The 13,880-nt window shown below is 41.4% G+C and overlaps 1 protein-coding gene across 6 annotated transcripts in view; it reads right to left on the bottom strand.

The window, feature by feature from the left end:
• Window positions 1–13,880, bottom strand: part of NUP214 (nucleoporin 214) — a 44,152-nt gene that overhangs the window by 14,772 nt on the left and 15,500 nt on the right. For all 6 annotated transcript variants that reach the window (XM_068413989.1, XM_068413990.1, XM_068413991.1 and 3 more), the window contains 11 exons: window positions 12,454–12,557; window positions 11,753–11,935; window positions 11,181–11,266; window positions 11,001–11,084; window positions 10,422–10,664; window positions 9,559–9,720; window positions 8,487–8,595; window positions 5,092–5,167; window positions 4,300–4,408; window positions 2,922–3,024; window positions 750–823 (listed from right to left, as the gene is read on the bottom strand). In XM_068413989.1, coding sequence (XP_068270090.1) covers window positions 750–823; window positions 2,922–3,024; window positions 4,300–4,408; window positions 5,092–5,167; window positions 8,487–8,595; window positions 9,559–9,720; window positions 10,422–10,664; window positions 11,001–11,084; window positions 11,181–11,266; window positions 11,753–11,935; window positions 12,454–12,557 — 1,333 coding nt within the window. The remainder of the gene's footprint in view (window positions 1–749; window positions 824–2,921; window positions 3,025–4,299; window positions 4,409–5,091; window positions 5,168–8,486; window positions 8,596–9,558; window positions 9,721–10,421; window positions 10,665–11,000; window positions 11,085–11,180; window positions 11,267–11,752; window positions 11,936–12,453; window positions 12,558–13,880) is intronic.

Here is a 13,880-nt window from a genome sequence, read left to right on the forward strand (position 1 = left end):
TCAGTGTTATTTACCTAAGCTTTTACGTTAACTGAATCGTCAAGTTTTAAGCCAAGTTAGTTCTCTCTGCTTAACATGAACAGAGTATTAGCAGCATTGCTATGGCTGTGGTGGTCTAAGGATATAAGCAAGCCACGATTTGTAAGAAGAGGTGATAACTTTTATTAGAGCAACGAACAACACTGGAAGTGAGGTTCTGACCATACAAACCAGCCTTTTGCCAGGCTGAAATTAGAGGCAGAAAACGTCAAGAATATTCTAAAGCAGATGTATCAGTCCCCTTTTTCCAGACTGAGCAGATATTTCATCTACCTATGAAATGGAAAGACAGCCTATATATTGACAACTCAATTTTAGAAGCAACACAAAGCCATCCCAAGCATTCCCCTCCCATTACTAAATGCTCATTCCACTTAATGACAGCTTTCTGTGTCAGACCACCTCGGCAACTTTAAAATCTACAGATTAAGGACAGCAGAGGAAATCACTACAGATGTTACTCTTTTCATAAACTAGTACCTCCTGGATGTTCTTGGCAGCAAACATTTCACTTACGCTTAATTGAAAGGTAGGTGGCCTAGATTTCTGTGCATTACAGGGCATAATCCAGCATACATATATAATGTTATTGCAGCTACTGCAATTTTAATAATAGAACTACAACATAAACCAAGAACCACGCGAATTAGGAAGAGTAAGTGTTCTCTCTGCAGGAAAGAGATGTTGTTTGCACACTCTTCCAAACTAACCTTGTGAGGAAGCGAGGCTGGGCAGTGTCGGTGATGAAGCAGCTGATGTGACAACACCAACATTAAATCCAGACCTAGGAGGAAAGAAGAAAGGGAAAGAATGACACTTAGCTCAAAATGTTGAAACTTCCAAGCTCATGATTAACACAACTTTGAGGCTCAGATTTCCAGTACAGACTTGCACAAAGTCAGGCACACAGGCACAAGAACAGTTTCCCCAACAACTAAACAAGCAGAGAAAAGCACGCATGCAGACTGGGCTCCATTTGTTCCCTCTCTGACAAGGCTTCTAGAGGGTTAAACAGAGTCATAGTTCGAAGTTCTTTTGACCACCCCTCATCCTCCTATATTCTTTCCTTTCTGCTATATATTCCTTCCCCATTCAGCTCGGCAGCTGAACACCACGCACCAAATCCTGATAGCTTTTGTGAGACTAGCAAGAGCAGAAGCCAGTGGTGGCTAGAGATTATTTAAAAGAGCTAAGAGACAGTGCATGTACAAAAGGGAATAAATGGATATTACCAGCCATCAAAAAGGAGATCATTCATAGCAAGACAGAAATTACAAGTTTCCATGACTATTTCACACTAAAAATGTTGTATCTTGCAAAAACACTGTGATCTTTCATAATGAGCACTGAGGTCCTCCAGAGACCTTAATTCCCTGAGGCTTTTTAAGCTTTCTCCAATTCTCAAAGACCAGCTGCTGATACAGAAGTCAGGCTGTGCAACTAAGACATCACTGACAACAGCACTGTATCTAGCATATGGTTTACAGACTGAGGCACTGCAGCCTGGGACAAAGGCAGGGTTTGTTTGCTTTTTGAGTCTGAATTTCAATCAGAAGGACTATTTTAGCCCTTTGAAGAGCACAGCAAAGCATTTGGGTAGCATCCACTCAACAAACTTGCACAGCAATGGTTAAGACTGAAAGAAACCAGCTGTTTGAAAGTATGCATGTGTTCTGAAGCGCTTAATGTTACCTACTTCATAAAGAGAAATTCACTGGAGTATTAGATAGGTAAACACGCAGAATTTCAAACAGTCATTTCTAAGGAGTCATCCCTCTCCCCCAAACGTAAGATACAATCAAAGAAATACTTTTGCCATCCCTGAAAAATACTCCATAAGACAGATTTCAGAGTAACTATATATTCATAACACGCGCCTTGCTGTGTGTTATTGTTACGTAACAGATCACCAGATGGCTGGGGACTCTCTAGTCACCTTCATGAGCAGCCTACTTTTCAAGTCAAAACATGGAATTCCTTCTGTTGTACTAAAATAAATACATAATTCAGCAAGTTTGACCATCAGCACAAATTTAAAGTCCTAATTGGGAATTCCAGCACTTCTGTGTCTCAAACCTCTGCCAGCATTTGAAACCTGTATATGTATGCCCAGATTAGAAAAACCAACATGATTCTGTTTGGAATCCATCTTCAGAGGTGACAAGTGTTAGTATGATCATGTTCAGGTTCTTTCTTCTTCTTCCCTGGGAGCAGAAGCTTCCAGAGATCACCCTCTTCTCCTGCTGCTGTAAAGCCAAAGTTCATTCTCACATGCCCCCACACAACTCACTAGGGGTGATTTTCCTGCTACTGCTCTTTGCTCACTACTCAAAGAATAATTAAAACTAGCTATGATCTGCCTCTTTTTCCTCTTCCTTAACCCCAACATACAAGATACAGCATAAATGTTCTTCTCTGACTACATGAGAAGTGGTGACATGCGCTCTAAGACAGTCAGTGAACCCCCACTGCATGAGACCATGAGTTGGTGCTTTAATCACAGTCATATTGCTCTTGATCATCACTTGATGACGAGAAATACCAGTACACACAGCATACGATCTGTTCAATAGCCCACTATAAACCTGAAAAGAAAGCCAGTCATTATTTACTCTTGATTTTCTTGATTAGTCACAGACTGAAAAATCTCAAACCAACACGATATTGTGTCAAATTCCCACAGACCTTCAGACTTCACTCAGGTAGGCTTCCACAAACAAGAAGGTCTTTCCAAGAACTCTGGTGCAACCCCTGCCCCCCCAATCTACCATCTGCAGGTGCCATTTTATAGTATTATGCAGCTTGTAGGTAACACTTGCTGTAACAACTGATATACTCATATTTAATGTCAACTACAAAGAAATATTAACATTCATACAGACCCCACAGAAGAAAATGAGAATCCTTTGTTCAGCTGTGCAGTTGTTACTGGTACTGATGTCACTGGAGAAGTCACAGCTGTAACTGTTTTTACTGTCCCTTGTCCTGTAAGTTACAAGAACAAGCATTACAAATATGAAAAAAGCACCTTGTCATCCAGCTATCAAAAGAAAGGAATAATTTGCACACACAACCTGCAATTTGATCAATTGGAAAGAAAGCTTTTTTGCCACTTACACCAGGTCTGATACTTGTGCACAGAAATATTCCTGCTACTGTTACAACGTCAGAGAACACAATAATTATTTCAAAGATTTAAGGCAATAACATATATCCGATTAGAGCAAAGACGGGTGTCACCATCTTGACAATAAAAATTGAACCATTAAAAAAAAAAAAAAATCAAGAAATCCTCAGTATAACCTCTCATCAACATATCAAAACACATTTGAAATAAAAAGGAAGTGCTATCAAATTCAGGAGCTTACATTTTCAATAAATCAAAATTTAAGAAGCATTTGCCAAGTCAAATATGATTCCTAGCTATTTTTACTGCTTCTTACCCCTGGCTAAGAGGCAACCTACATCCATGGATTAAAGGCAAAAGAGCAACAGAGATGGATTTCAGACATTTATGCAAGAGGCTTATAAAACCATGTCCAATGCAAGCATTATTATCTAATACACATTAAAAATCAATTCCTTCCTTCCCTAAGAGTTTCCTCTTCCCCCATTTGCAGTGAATGGTGTAAACTGAGCATTCCTTTCCTTAGAAGCTTCCAAACTCTGTGCAACAGACCACAGTATCTGAACTGGCTTTGAAATTGGTCAAACAGTCCAGTGCTCAACAGACCCAGCACCTGAATTAGCTCATTTCAAGCTAGGTCAGGTACTCCTATGGTGCTGCAGCCTATAGTGCAGCAATACTCAAGTCAGACATCAATGTATGGAAAAACTATTCCTGTTACTCCAGGATATAATCACTTCCTTGCACAAATGCAACAACTTTTCATGTTTTAAAAACAAAACAGCAAAGATGCCTGCTCTTGATTTGCTGTCAAACCACAGTAGCCTTTGGTAGATGCGCTTTCAACATTTCTTGTTAAGGGTCATATATTCCGAGTCCACTTTAAATGAGGAATTGTGTCACTGAATTCTAGATACAGGCACACAGAAACAAAACACAGGGCTGTATACAAAACCACTCTCCTGCTCTTCTATACTTTGGTTTTTCAAATTCTCTCCCTCAAGATTGGCACAACAGCCTTTCAGTGGAGGCAGATCTTTTTTCCTCAGTGTCTTCATTCTCTGGACTGCGCACCCTGACAGGTGGCAAAAGACAACCAGGCCTTATTTCCATCTCCACTAAAGGCAACTTACCTGAGATTTTGTTGCCAGATGATGTTGGACCAGCTGTAGATGCCACAGGACAGGGTGCACACACAGAGGAAGGTGGAGTCTGTCCCTTAAGCGAGCTTGTTAGAGGCGTCTGAAAACACAATACCACTTCAGGTCAGTGCAGTCTGTCCATTAACAAAGGTCCTTCTGACCCTGGTCTGGTATTATGAGAGTCATGCAATGACTTAAGAACAAACTAGAGGAAGGTGTTCGAAGCACTTCGAAGTGCCCTCAATCTTGGGCCCATTATGTCTTGACACTTAAATACAGGGTCAATACTCAACTTTTTGAACAAGTCTCTTGCAGGGGCCAGTAAGCCTCCATGGGCAACAGCTCAATGATTCCAGTGGACAAAGACTGCTGCGTGGATTTTTGATGGACATAAAACCTAGCAGCTTGTCAACCAATAAGAAATGTTTCCAGTAGAGTAACAGGATAGGTAAACTATTCTCTCCCTTTACTGCCTAGCACTTTATTTTTTTTGGTGAAATTTAGGTATATCTACATAATACAGTTTCCCTTGTTGTTAGCTGCTGCAAGGCTGTGGCCATTAGAAAGCTGCAAGTCTTCAAAAGAGAGAAAAGGCAAGACATAACATAGATATGCCCAGCATCACACTGTCAAGGTCACAGATAAATAAATGGTTTGACAAGACTGCAGGGCAAGCTGTGAAAAAAGATTTTTAGGTGACCTGTTCACCAATTAAATCTCCAAACCGTGCTGTGCGTGCCCACGTACAGTATTCCACAGGGAAAGGGTTCTATATCGAGATACCTGTTTAGCTTGATTTGTAGCAACAGTTGCCAAAACTTGGTGGACTGCCTGGGCTGCAGACTGAGGCACAGATGATCTTAAAAAGAAAAATTAAAACATTAAATGAATGACTAGCATAAAAGAGGACTTCCTCGCCTCTCAAAAAGCACAGCTCCCAGAAGTCTTGAACAGCTACTGTTATTAAAGATTCCACACACAACTCCAAACGAACAAATCTGATTAGGGAATAAACCTCTTAAATGAATCAGCCACATTTAACAAAGGGAGTCTGCAAATGTGTTTAAAGCTCTAGACTTAAACGATCTAGTCTTCTTCACATGCTCTTGTCTCTGAAGAGAGTCAGGCCTTTCTATTCTACAGGCAGTTGATGAAAAATCAGCAGGTAAAGGGATTACAATTTTATGCCTAGTGGATAACAAATTTAAGAAGCTTCCTTTATAGCGTGGAGCCCAGACAAGTACACGCAACTCAGAAATGCTGAGCAAGGACACAAAGCTGGGGGTGGGGGGAAAGCACTTCGTGTCTTTGAAGTGTAGTACAAACATTAATAAAGTCATGGCAAGAACTGTGATAAAATTAACGTATATTCTACACTATGGGTTTGGGAATTTTGACCACGAAGTAAATTGTACATCAGAGCCCACAGACAATTGCTGCAGAACGGCAGCTACTTCTGGGGTGAAGCATCCTACCTACATGCTGTGGGTCACTAACACACCAAATCACCGTAACTTGGGAACAGCCATCCAGTTTTAGCATCTCAATCTGTGGCTCACCAGGTTCAGCAGCTTAAATGGCCAATACCAGAAGCTTTTGGAAGCTTAAATTCAGATCTGATTGCATTCTCTTGGTGGAGAGCTTTCTCTTACTCTAGCAGGCTCTTTCCATCTTGACTCAGGCCAGGCGTTCCCTAAGGCAACAAGCAATCTCTGTACTAGAAAGGGCTGAGCCCGCAAATCCCAGACAGTAAGTGAATCTGGGCATGAAAAGCTGTATATCTCCTAAGCATGAGAACTGCCAAATTGCATTTACTATTTGATCAGCTACAGGCCAACTCACCGAAATGTCCTACTATATTCCAAAGGAAGGGGACACATTCATAAAACAGTAATTTTGCATAGACATTTGGTCATGGATAGGGTTTTGTGCCTTAAACAGCTTTGCATTACTAGTAAGTCCTTCCTTCCAGCTATGAGTGCTCTCTGTTGCATGGACTGGATTTGCCCTCTGCCCACAGCAAAAGTAAAGCAAACAAGGAAAACTTCGGACTGGAAAGAGTCCATGTTGGGAAGGTGCAGCTGTAAATTTCAAGTTCATACAAATCCTCAACAAAGAAGAAAACAATGGAAAGTCTGTGAAATTCATGATAGGGTGGTGGGACCTTTTCCCCAGAAAAGTCTCAAGATCACTTGACCCACCGATTCTCCGACAAGACTATGAAAATCCTAGTTTGTATTTCAGTTGTGGAGAGAGGGGTTTTTTTTGCACTGAAAACTATGTATAAGTAACTGGACTGGGACCACCAACACACGTAGCCACAGGCCACTAAAGAACCGATAACAACTGAAAAATCATTACTGCTTAACAACCCGAAGAGTGTGCTGTGGCGGCAAAAGAGAGCCAGGATGTCTGAAGAAGCAAAAACTGATGAATTAACTTTGCTGGGTGAATGCTCTTTATTTTAGTGCTGAATCTGACTGGCAGGCATGGTTCATTTGGGCAGAATTTTTAAAGAGTACATTTTTATGAGGTCAGCTATAAAATAAGACTGTAAAAAGCCTTCAAGATATCAAGCTAGCTGGTGGTCTATAAATTAGAGAGATCAATCAATACTGCCAGTCTAAAACCACTTGAAAATAAGACAGGTCTTTAACTACAGTTCAAGTGAAAACCAATCTCAGATATGTATTGCTCACTCATGTCCTTGTCTATGTACAGCCAGGACTCTTTACTTGTTTCATCAAAGTTTTGATGAAACAAAGGGTGGAGAACTCTTCCTGGTCATAACACTGCTTTCAGCAAAATGTTCCAAGCAGAGCTGTTTGCAAATTTTACTTTCAAAAGATGTAGCATTGCCCCTCCCCCTCTCAGTTTATCACTTTTAGGAGAAAATAAAATAGTAAAAAGCTCCCAAACTGTTTCCCAATTAAAATGCAGAAAAAAACCACGAAGTAAATTTCAAGGTCAGCAGCTGAGTAACACCACTGTAAGACTCTGTTCCCTTTTTGAAAAGCTGCATCAAAGGAATTTCACCTTTTTCTTTGACAGTAAAGAGTTATACACACATGTATGAAAACAAGAAGTGATGCAACTACAGAAATTGTTCCAGGAGCTGCATGTGTAGCCTACAGTTATATGGATAAAGCATTTGCAACTCCATGTCGACTTATAATCAGATGTATGTGGTGAGTTTATCCTGCTTTATGCAGTAAGCTCAACTTTGCTCAGACTTTTCAGGGAGGCCCTTGCCTCTCAAGCCCAGAAACGGCCATGCATTATCTTGGTCTTAAGCAACAGTAGGAACTTCAAGCAAAGACAGTTTCAGGGTCGTTACAATGACAGGAAAAAGGACTGGCTCTGTGGCTGGTGACAGAGCCTGGTGATAACAGAGAAATCTCTGGAATGAGCTGAGCTGGCTGTTGTCTGTAGGAGGCAGAGAAGTGGGAAAGCCAAGTGTTACAGCTAGCTCACAAGAAATCTTAACAAATTCAAGGTTAAATACCAGAAGACAACATTCATAATTTACTCATGAGGAAGACAGCCTTGCAGCTCTATATTTTTCCAGAGTGATTGGCCCCTATTGACATCCAACCCTTCAGTCAAAATTCTGATGTCAAAAAATTTTATACAAGTTTCCAGGAAAGCCAGAGCACAGTTCTCCCTCCCTCAGGGGTGAATCTGGGAACACACAGAAGAGGCATGACTCCAGAGAAGGTTTTCTCTGTAATGGATGACAAAGGAGAAGGAACAACAACTGGACAGCTTAAGGCCACAGACCACACTCAGCGACAGACGGTGCACTTCCCTCACAGAAAGAGGCAGAACAGAGGCAGTGACTGGAGAGATACCAGATCTGAAGTACATATTAGCAGTAAAACCACTGGATCCCAAAAGGAGAGGATGCACTAAAATGCATTTCACAGACTAATGGAGAAGGAGTTTAATACTAGTCTTGTCGTTTGTTCAGAACAAGCCATTAGCAAATCCTTGAATGACCTGCAAAGAAAGTATTTCTTCCTTTCATTCCACAAACCCAATACTCTTCTCTAAATGCAGCCACTTTAAGTCTTACGTAGTTCGACTATGAAAAATACTACTACTGCTCTCCACTGGCAGATGTGCTCTATTGCAAGTGCTACCAAAGGCTACCAGAAAGAAGGGGAGCACCCACTCACCCTATTACCGCAGAGACAGCTGGAGTCAATGCACTGGTCTTGAGTTCTCGCACATTCACCACCTGAGGAACGTTTTTCAGAGTTGATTCAGTCAAGGAGGTGCTTACAGCTTTAAGGAAAAAAAAAAATAAGAGGTAAAGATGATCTCCATATTAAGCATTTCATTCAATAAGGTGCCTATGAGTAATTCCAGAAGAAATCCATGCAAATTTCTAGAAGGTACGTGGTATGTCTGGCCCAAAACATTTGGCAACTTAGCCTTCAATAAGGACACCAAAGAAGTGGACAGCTTTCTGTATAGCTGGTACATTTTTCTTTGTTAGTTGACCAAATCTAACTACTCCTACGAACTTTCCCTTACCTACGTTGTAACATCTTAGGTTAACAGAAATGACCTGTGTAGTTACAACACAGCCTCTGCCAGAATTCATGTCACTAGTCCACTTTCTGCACTTATGCTCTCCTTAGGCTAGGAAAATAAACTAATCCAACTCCTCTACCAGTAACTGAACTTTGTTTCTGTTCTGCACTGACACTGCAGTACTGGGGAAGCACTGAGAAGTGTCTAAAACTAAACAAGAAAAGTTTAGATTGGGGAATCTTTCTCCTGTCAACTCAAAACCTTACGAGCAGATCCAAGGCTTAACTGAACAGTTCACCTTTAACTTTTCAATATTAAAATTGCTTTACAATTCAGATCTTTAATCGCATACCTAATAATGAAAAGCTATTAATACAGGCCAGTGACATCCTTTCTCTGCTCTCCAACAGAGTTTCTTGCACACAGATCAATTGCCACGCCAGGATCTCCTAAGAGTCATTGACATGTCTGCCACTACACAGATGAGAAAGGGTACAAAGAAACCTGAGGTGGGAGCTTCTCTGGCATTTTGTACTAGTAGCTTACAGGAAGAATGAAGACAAAGAAACACTGGATAGCTCAGAGGTGCAACAAATACAGATCTGTGTCACATTTTGTTTGAAGATCATCTCTCCTTTGAGAGCACTAAATTCCTGTGACAGCCACATTCAACTGCTCAGAGGTCACTTGAGCAATTAGCCATCCTTTTACCTGGGGACTGGTTGGCCATCTGCCTCCGCAGAGCTGCAGCAGCAGCTGCTTGTGGTGCTGGAACAGTGACAGTGGGAGCAGGGGCCCCATGTTTCACAGTCTTTGTTGCAAGCATTGTACTGTCTGCCCCTTGTGGTATGATTCTGTTTGAAGATGTAGGCACTAAAAAACAAGCAAACAAAAATATTACAGTTCACTATATCTCTACAAATCAGGGCAACTTGAAAGCCTCTGCTGAACTACAGCTCCTCTAAGTACACAGCTTCCTTCTGACAAGACTGACGTGAAGGCCCTTTAAACATTTAAACTAAATTTAGCAAGTAAGTCTCAATAGCTGTCATTTCAATTCATTAGATGACTTTCAATTTGCTGATACAGACACTTCTGCTGACACCTTATTTTTCTCTCTGGCTACAGAGATTAAAAAAATATCTCCTGCATGAGGAAAATTGAGTGTATGCAAATACAGTTCTTACTGTGACTCGCTGGGCTCAGAACTCCTAACCTTGGCCACACCAACCAAATGCAGTAGCATTTCAGTTTTCCTTTGGGCATTATTTTAAGAAATAACGGCATACACTTAAGGCAAATTACTAAAGGAATTTGGTCAGTACTATCTGAAAGAAACAGGCTATCAGAAAAACCACAACGAGTCAAGACATTTTAGCGCTTTTAGCTCGAGTTCAGGAGGTTACAATGCCACTCTGCTAACTGCTTCTGGAAACCTGGCAACGTACATCTGCACGCTGCAACCTCATTTCTCCAGGACCTGACGCACTGGCAATGGATACAGTGGTTAAAGGCACTGACAAGAACACATGCAAAATAGGACAGACATTGCAAAAACAATTCATGCAAAGTACCCAGGGAGACTTGCTGTTTCCCAAAGGACGGAGACGGAGCTGGAGCCATCAAACCAGGCTGGATAGAGGGAGTACGGACCACAGGAGCATGACGAGGGACTTGGACTGGAGCAGCCTCTTCTTCCTGGTCCACTGCCTGTGAATCATCATTCTCCAGAGACTGGGAAACTGAGGATGTTGAACTGACTTCATCCAGATCTTCATAATATCTTGTGGACAAGAAGGCAGATCGGGACAAACTTGCTGCAATATCAGAAACAAAATCACGTGCGTGTATTAAGTTGAGGGAACCATCCAGCCTAACAGCCAAGACAGAAACATCCTATTTTAGGATGCTCTTCTACTGGCTTGTTTTAATCCTGCATTGATAGGATTTGACTTCTTAACCGCCAGGAAAGGCGGCCTTCAACAAGATGGTAAGTCAAGAAAATTGTTACTGAGAGCAGATGGGGGAACAGGAAGTGAGAAGCAGGGGTTGAGGAGTGAGAAGCCAAAAGCTAACTTCAGGACTGATCCCCACAGCAGGTAAGCCACCCTCCTGGAAAGCACTTCAGACTTCTATGGTAACTAAAGGTTTACCTGGAGCTGTAGACCTAATTGGTGGAGTTTTCCTCTTGGCTAGGAAATTCCTTAACTGTGCCTGTTTCACGGGGGATAATTTAGCTGGAAAACCAAAGACAGATATTAGACTATAATCAAACTGCAAGTCAAAAAAAGTAATTCATATTTATGGTGTGAACGCCAGGAAGAATAAATTACCAGGTACTTTAGGCAGAGGTTTGGCATGCGATTCCAAGGTCGTTTTCATCAAGGCACTGCGCAGGCTTTCAAGGTCACTGTCAAAACTGGGACAAGGCAGAGCAGTGAAAAACCATCATCAGCAGAAAGAAACCAACCAAATCAGGAGCAGAAGGGGGCCAAAGGAGCCACTAGAACGAGTGGCTTATCTGGAAGAACAATTGGCTCCTCTAGAGACTGTGTTATTTAAACACATGCATCTTTTATTATTTTGGAAACTCTGAAGAGCCGTTCACTTCTTCCCCTGAATTCAGACAACCAGCAGTACCCCAGCCTGGAGGCTCTATTACCCTGTTTACTATAAAAATGTAACTTTTAGGGGAAATTTCTGGTAAGCATTGAACAGTGTGTCACAGAATATAACCAATGAGCTTCTGCATTACCTGGGTATAGTTTAGTATCATTTTTAGGACATCCTGTCCTCCCATACCACACCCACAAAACATCATTCTTAGGAGGATGCACCCTTGCACTTTGTTGGGGGCAACAGAGAAGGAGCGTCAACACCACTTAGGAACTCGTGTTTCACGTACCTTTGAGCACTGCTATGAGAAGGTGCATCACTGGGAACACTCCACTGAGATGTCTGATTATACAGTCGGAGCTGCTGCAGGCTGTTCACGAGTTGATTTAGCCTCTTCCTCTGCTGATTGATTATTTCCCGGTTATTAGCCAGTGTGTTAAACAAAGTCTCTCGCTCAGGAACTATCAGACACCTTAAGACACCAGATCAAGAGACAGGAATAAGGACCATTCTAACACATCTACACAAAGTAGTTTAGTGTTTCTAGCTACTTAAACTCCATGAGGTCAAACATGGTTTGGTTTGAACACCAAAGCAGTTCAGTTCATCTCAAATGCATATTTCTCCTTTGGATATGCTGCAAGTTTATTCGTTTAGCTCATTTACTTCAAGATGTTTTGTTTGTTGCAAAGGTTTCATTAGCTACCACCAAGGGATGCATTTGGTTTCTACAAAGCTTATTTTACAGTTACTTCTATAAGCACTATTTACACTGTAGACAGAGATGCAGCAAACTTGCAACACATATGAAGCCAAATAGTCTGAACCCATAGCTCCCATTCAGTGTCTTAGTCAGGCTTTATTGCTAAACCCCTTGAAAAAGATTACACTGTTAAATGGAAAAAGGCTTTTGTCTGTTAATTGGAGACTAAAGCTCAATTCACTGGCATATTCCTTACAGTTGTTCTGTAACTTATTTCAGTTACTTACTTCTGCTTTCTCTTCTGTTCCAGGTGCCGATCCCACTCCAAATCCAGAACGTCATTCACATCCTGAACAGCAAACTTCACATACTGGTGCAAGCGTCGAATTTCCTACCATGCAAACCAAAGTCAGCTTTTAATTCACTTCAGAAATGTCAGTTTCAGTTGAATAAGCTGAAGACCTTTTGGGCTCATTCAGTCCAAGCCGTGCAGCACTTTCCCATATTTCTGCCTGCAAAGTTTTATCAGCACAACAGAACCCAACATCGTGAAAATCTACTTACCAATCAATGGGGTACCCACAGGGCTTGGCTTGGACATTTTATCCCCCTTCTCAACTAGAAATAATACTTTCCACAATGTTTGCAAAACATTACCAGGTCTTTACAGAAAGGGTTTTACAAACATCAGGCATTATACAAACCAAACCTTATTAAAAACCTCATTTCCAGAAGATGAGTCATTTGCTGCCATTTTACAATGTTGAAACCTCTAACAATTATAGGTGATCAAAGCTCTGCAGGCTATTCACTTGGCTCTAGGATACCAGCGTTCACAGACTATGATTCACGAAAACATTCACAAATGCTCACAACTCCCACATTAAGGCAAGGAATTAACTTGATTTTTATAGGTAGTGAAGGACAAAAAAAAAAGCACAGAGAGAGTAATGTGACTTATTCACGACCACATAGTTGCACAACTAGCACAACTAAACCAGAGACCTCTGGCTACAAGCCCTGCTTCCTAAACAAAACCAGCATTCAGTCCGTTATTGTCATCCTTCGAGCCTGTCACGGCATGAACATGTCTTGAACTCTGATCTCGTAAAATGGAAATGGAAACTGCAGTTGGTTTCAGCTCATCTCAACAGAATGCTCACTTAAATACCATGATGAACACAGCTTGGGAAAAATTCTACTGCAACTGTTTTCAAGATACAGCATGAAATTCTCATGTGACATACCCAACCTGAAACCAAATCCAGTCCTACTGTGGGCTTAGCGTTACACACTACCTAGCACAGGTTTCTTCTCTCCAGCAACTATAAGCATTATATAGCAGCAGCTCTCTGGACAGCAAATCGATATGTCTGGACATCAGAAAAGCCTCAGGATCTTTAAAACTTCATTAAAACTAATACACAAAGTTGACTAAGTGAGCCTTTTTCACCCAGGAGAGTGGGGATGATGTAGACTGAACAAATTTAAGAGTCAGACTAGAGCTTTCTCATAAACTTTCAGAAAGTTGACCTGAAAGCTCTCTCCTTACACTCCAGTCCACTTCCACTTCTCTCCCACTCTGTTATTTCCTCATGATCCTCTCTCTAGATCAGTGAAACAAGCACTTTAAGATTATCATCCCTCTGAAGTCTCAAGCATAAGCTTGGAATGTCAGAGACAGATACTGGACATCAAGGCAGGCATACAATTA

This window comes from Nyctibius grandis, chromosome 16, assembly GCF_013368605.1.
Source record: "Nyctibius grandis isolate bNycGra1 chromosome 16, bNycGra1.pri, whole genome shotgun sequence".
NCBI lineage: Eukaryota > Metazoa > Chordata > Aves > Nyctibiiformes > Nyctibiidae > Nyctibius > Nyctibius grandis.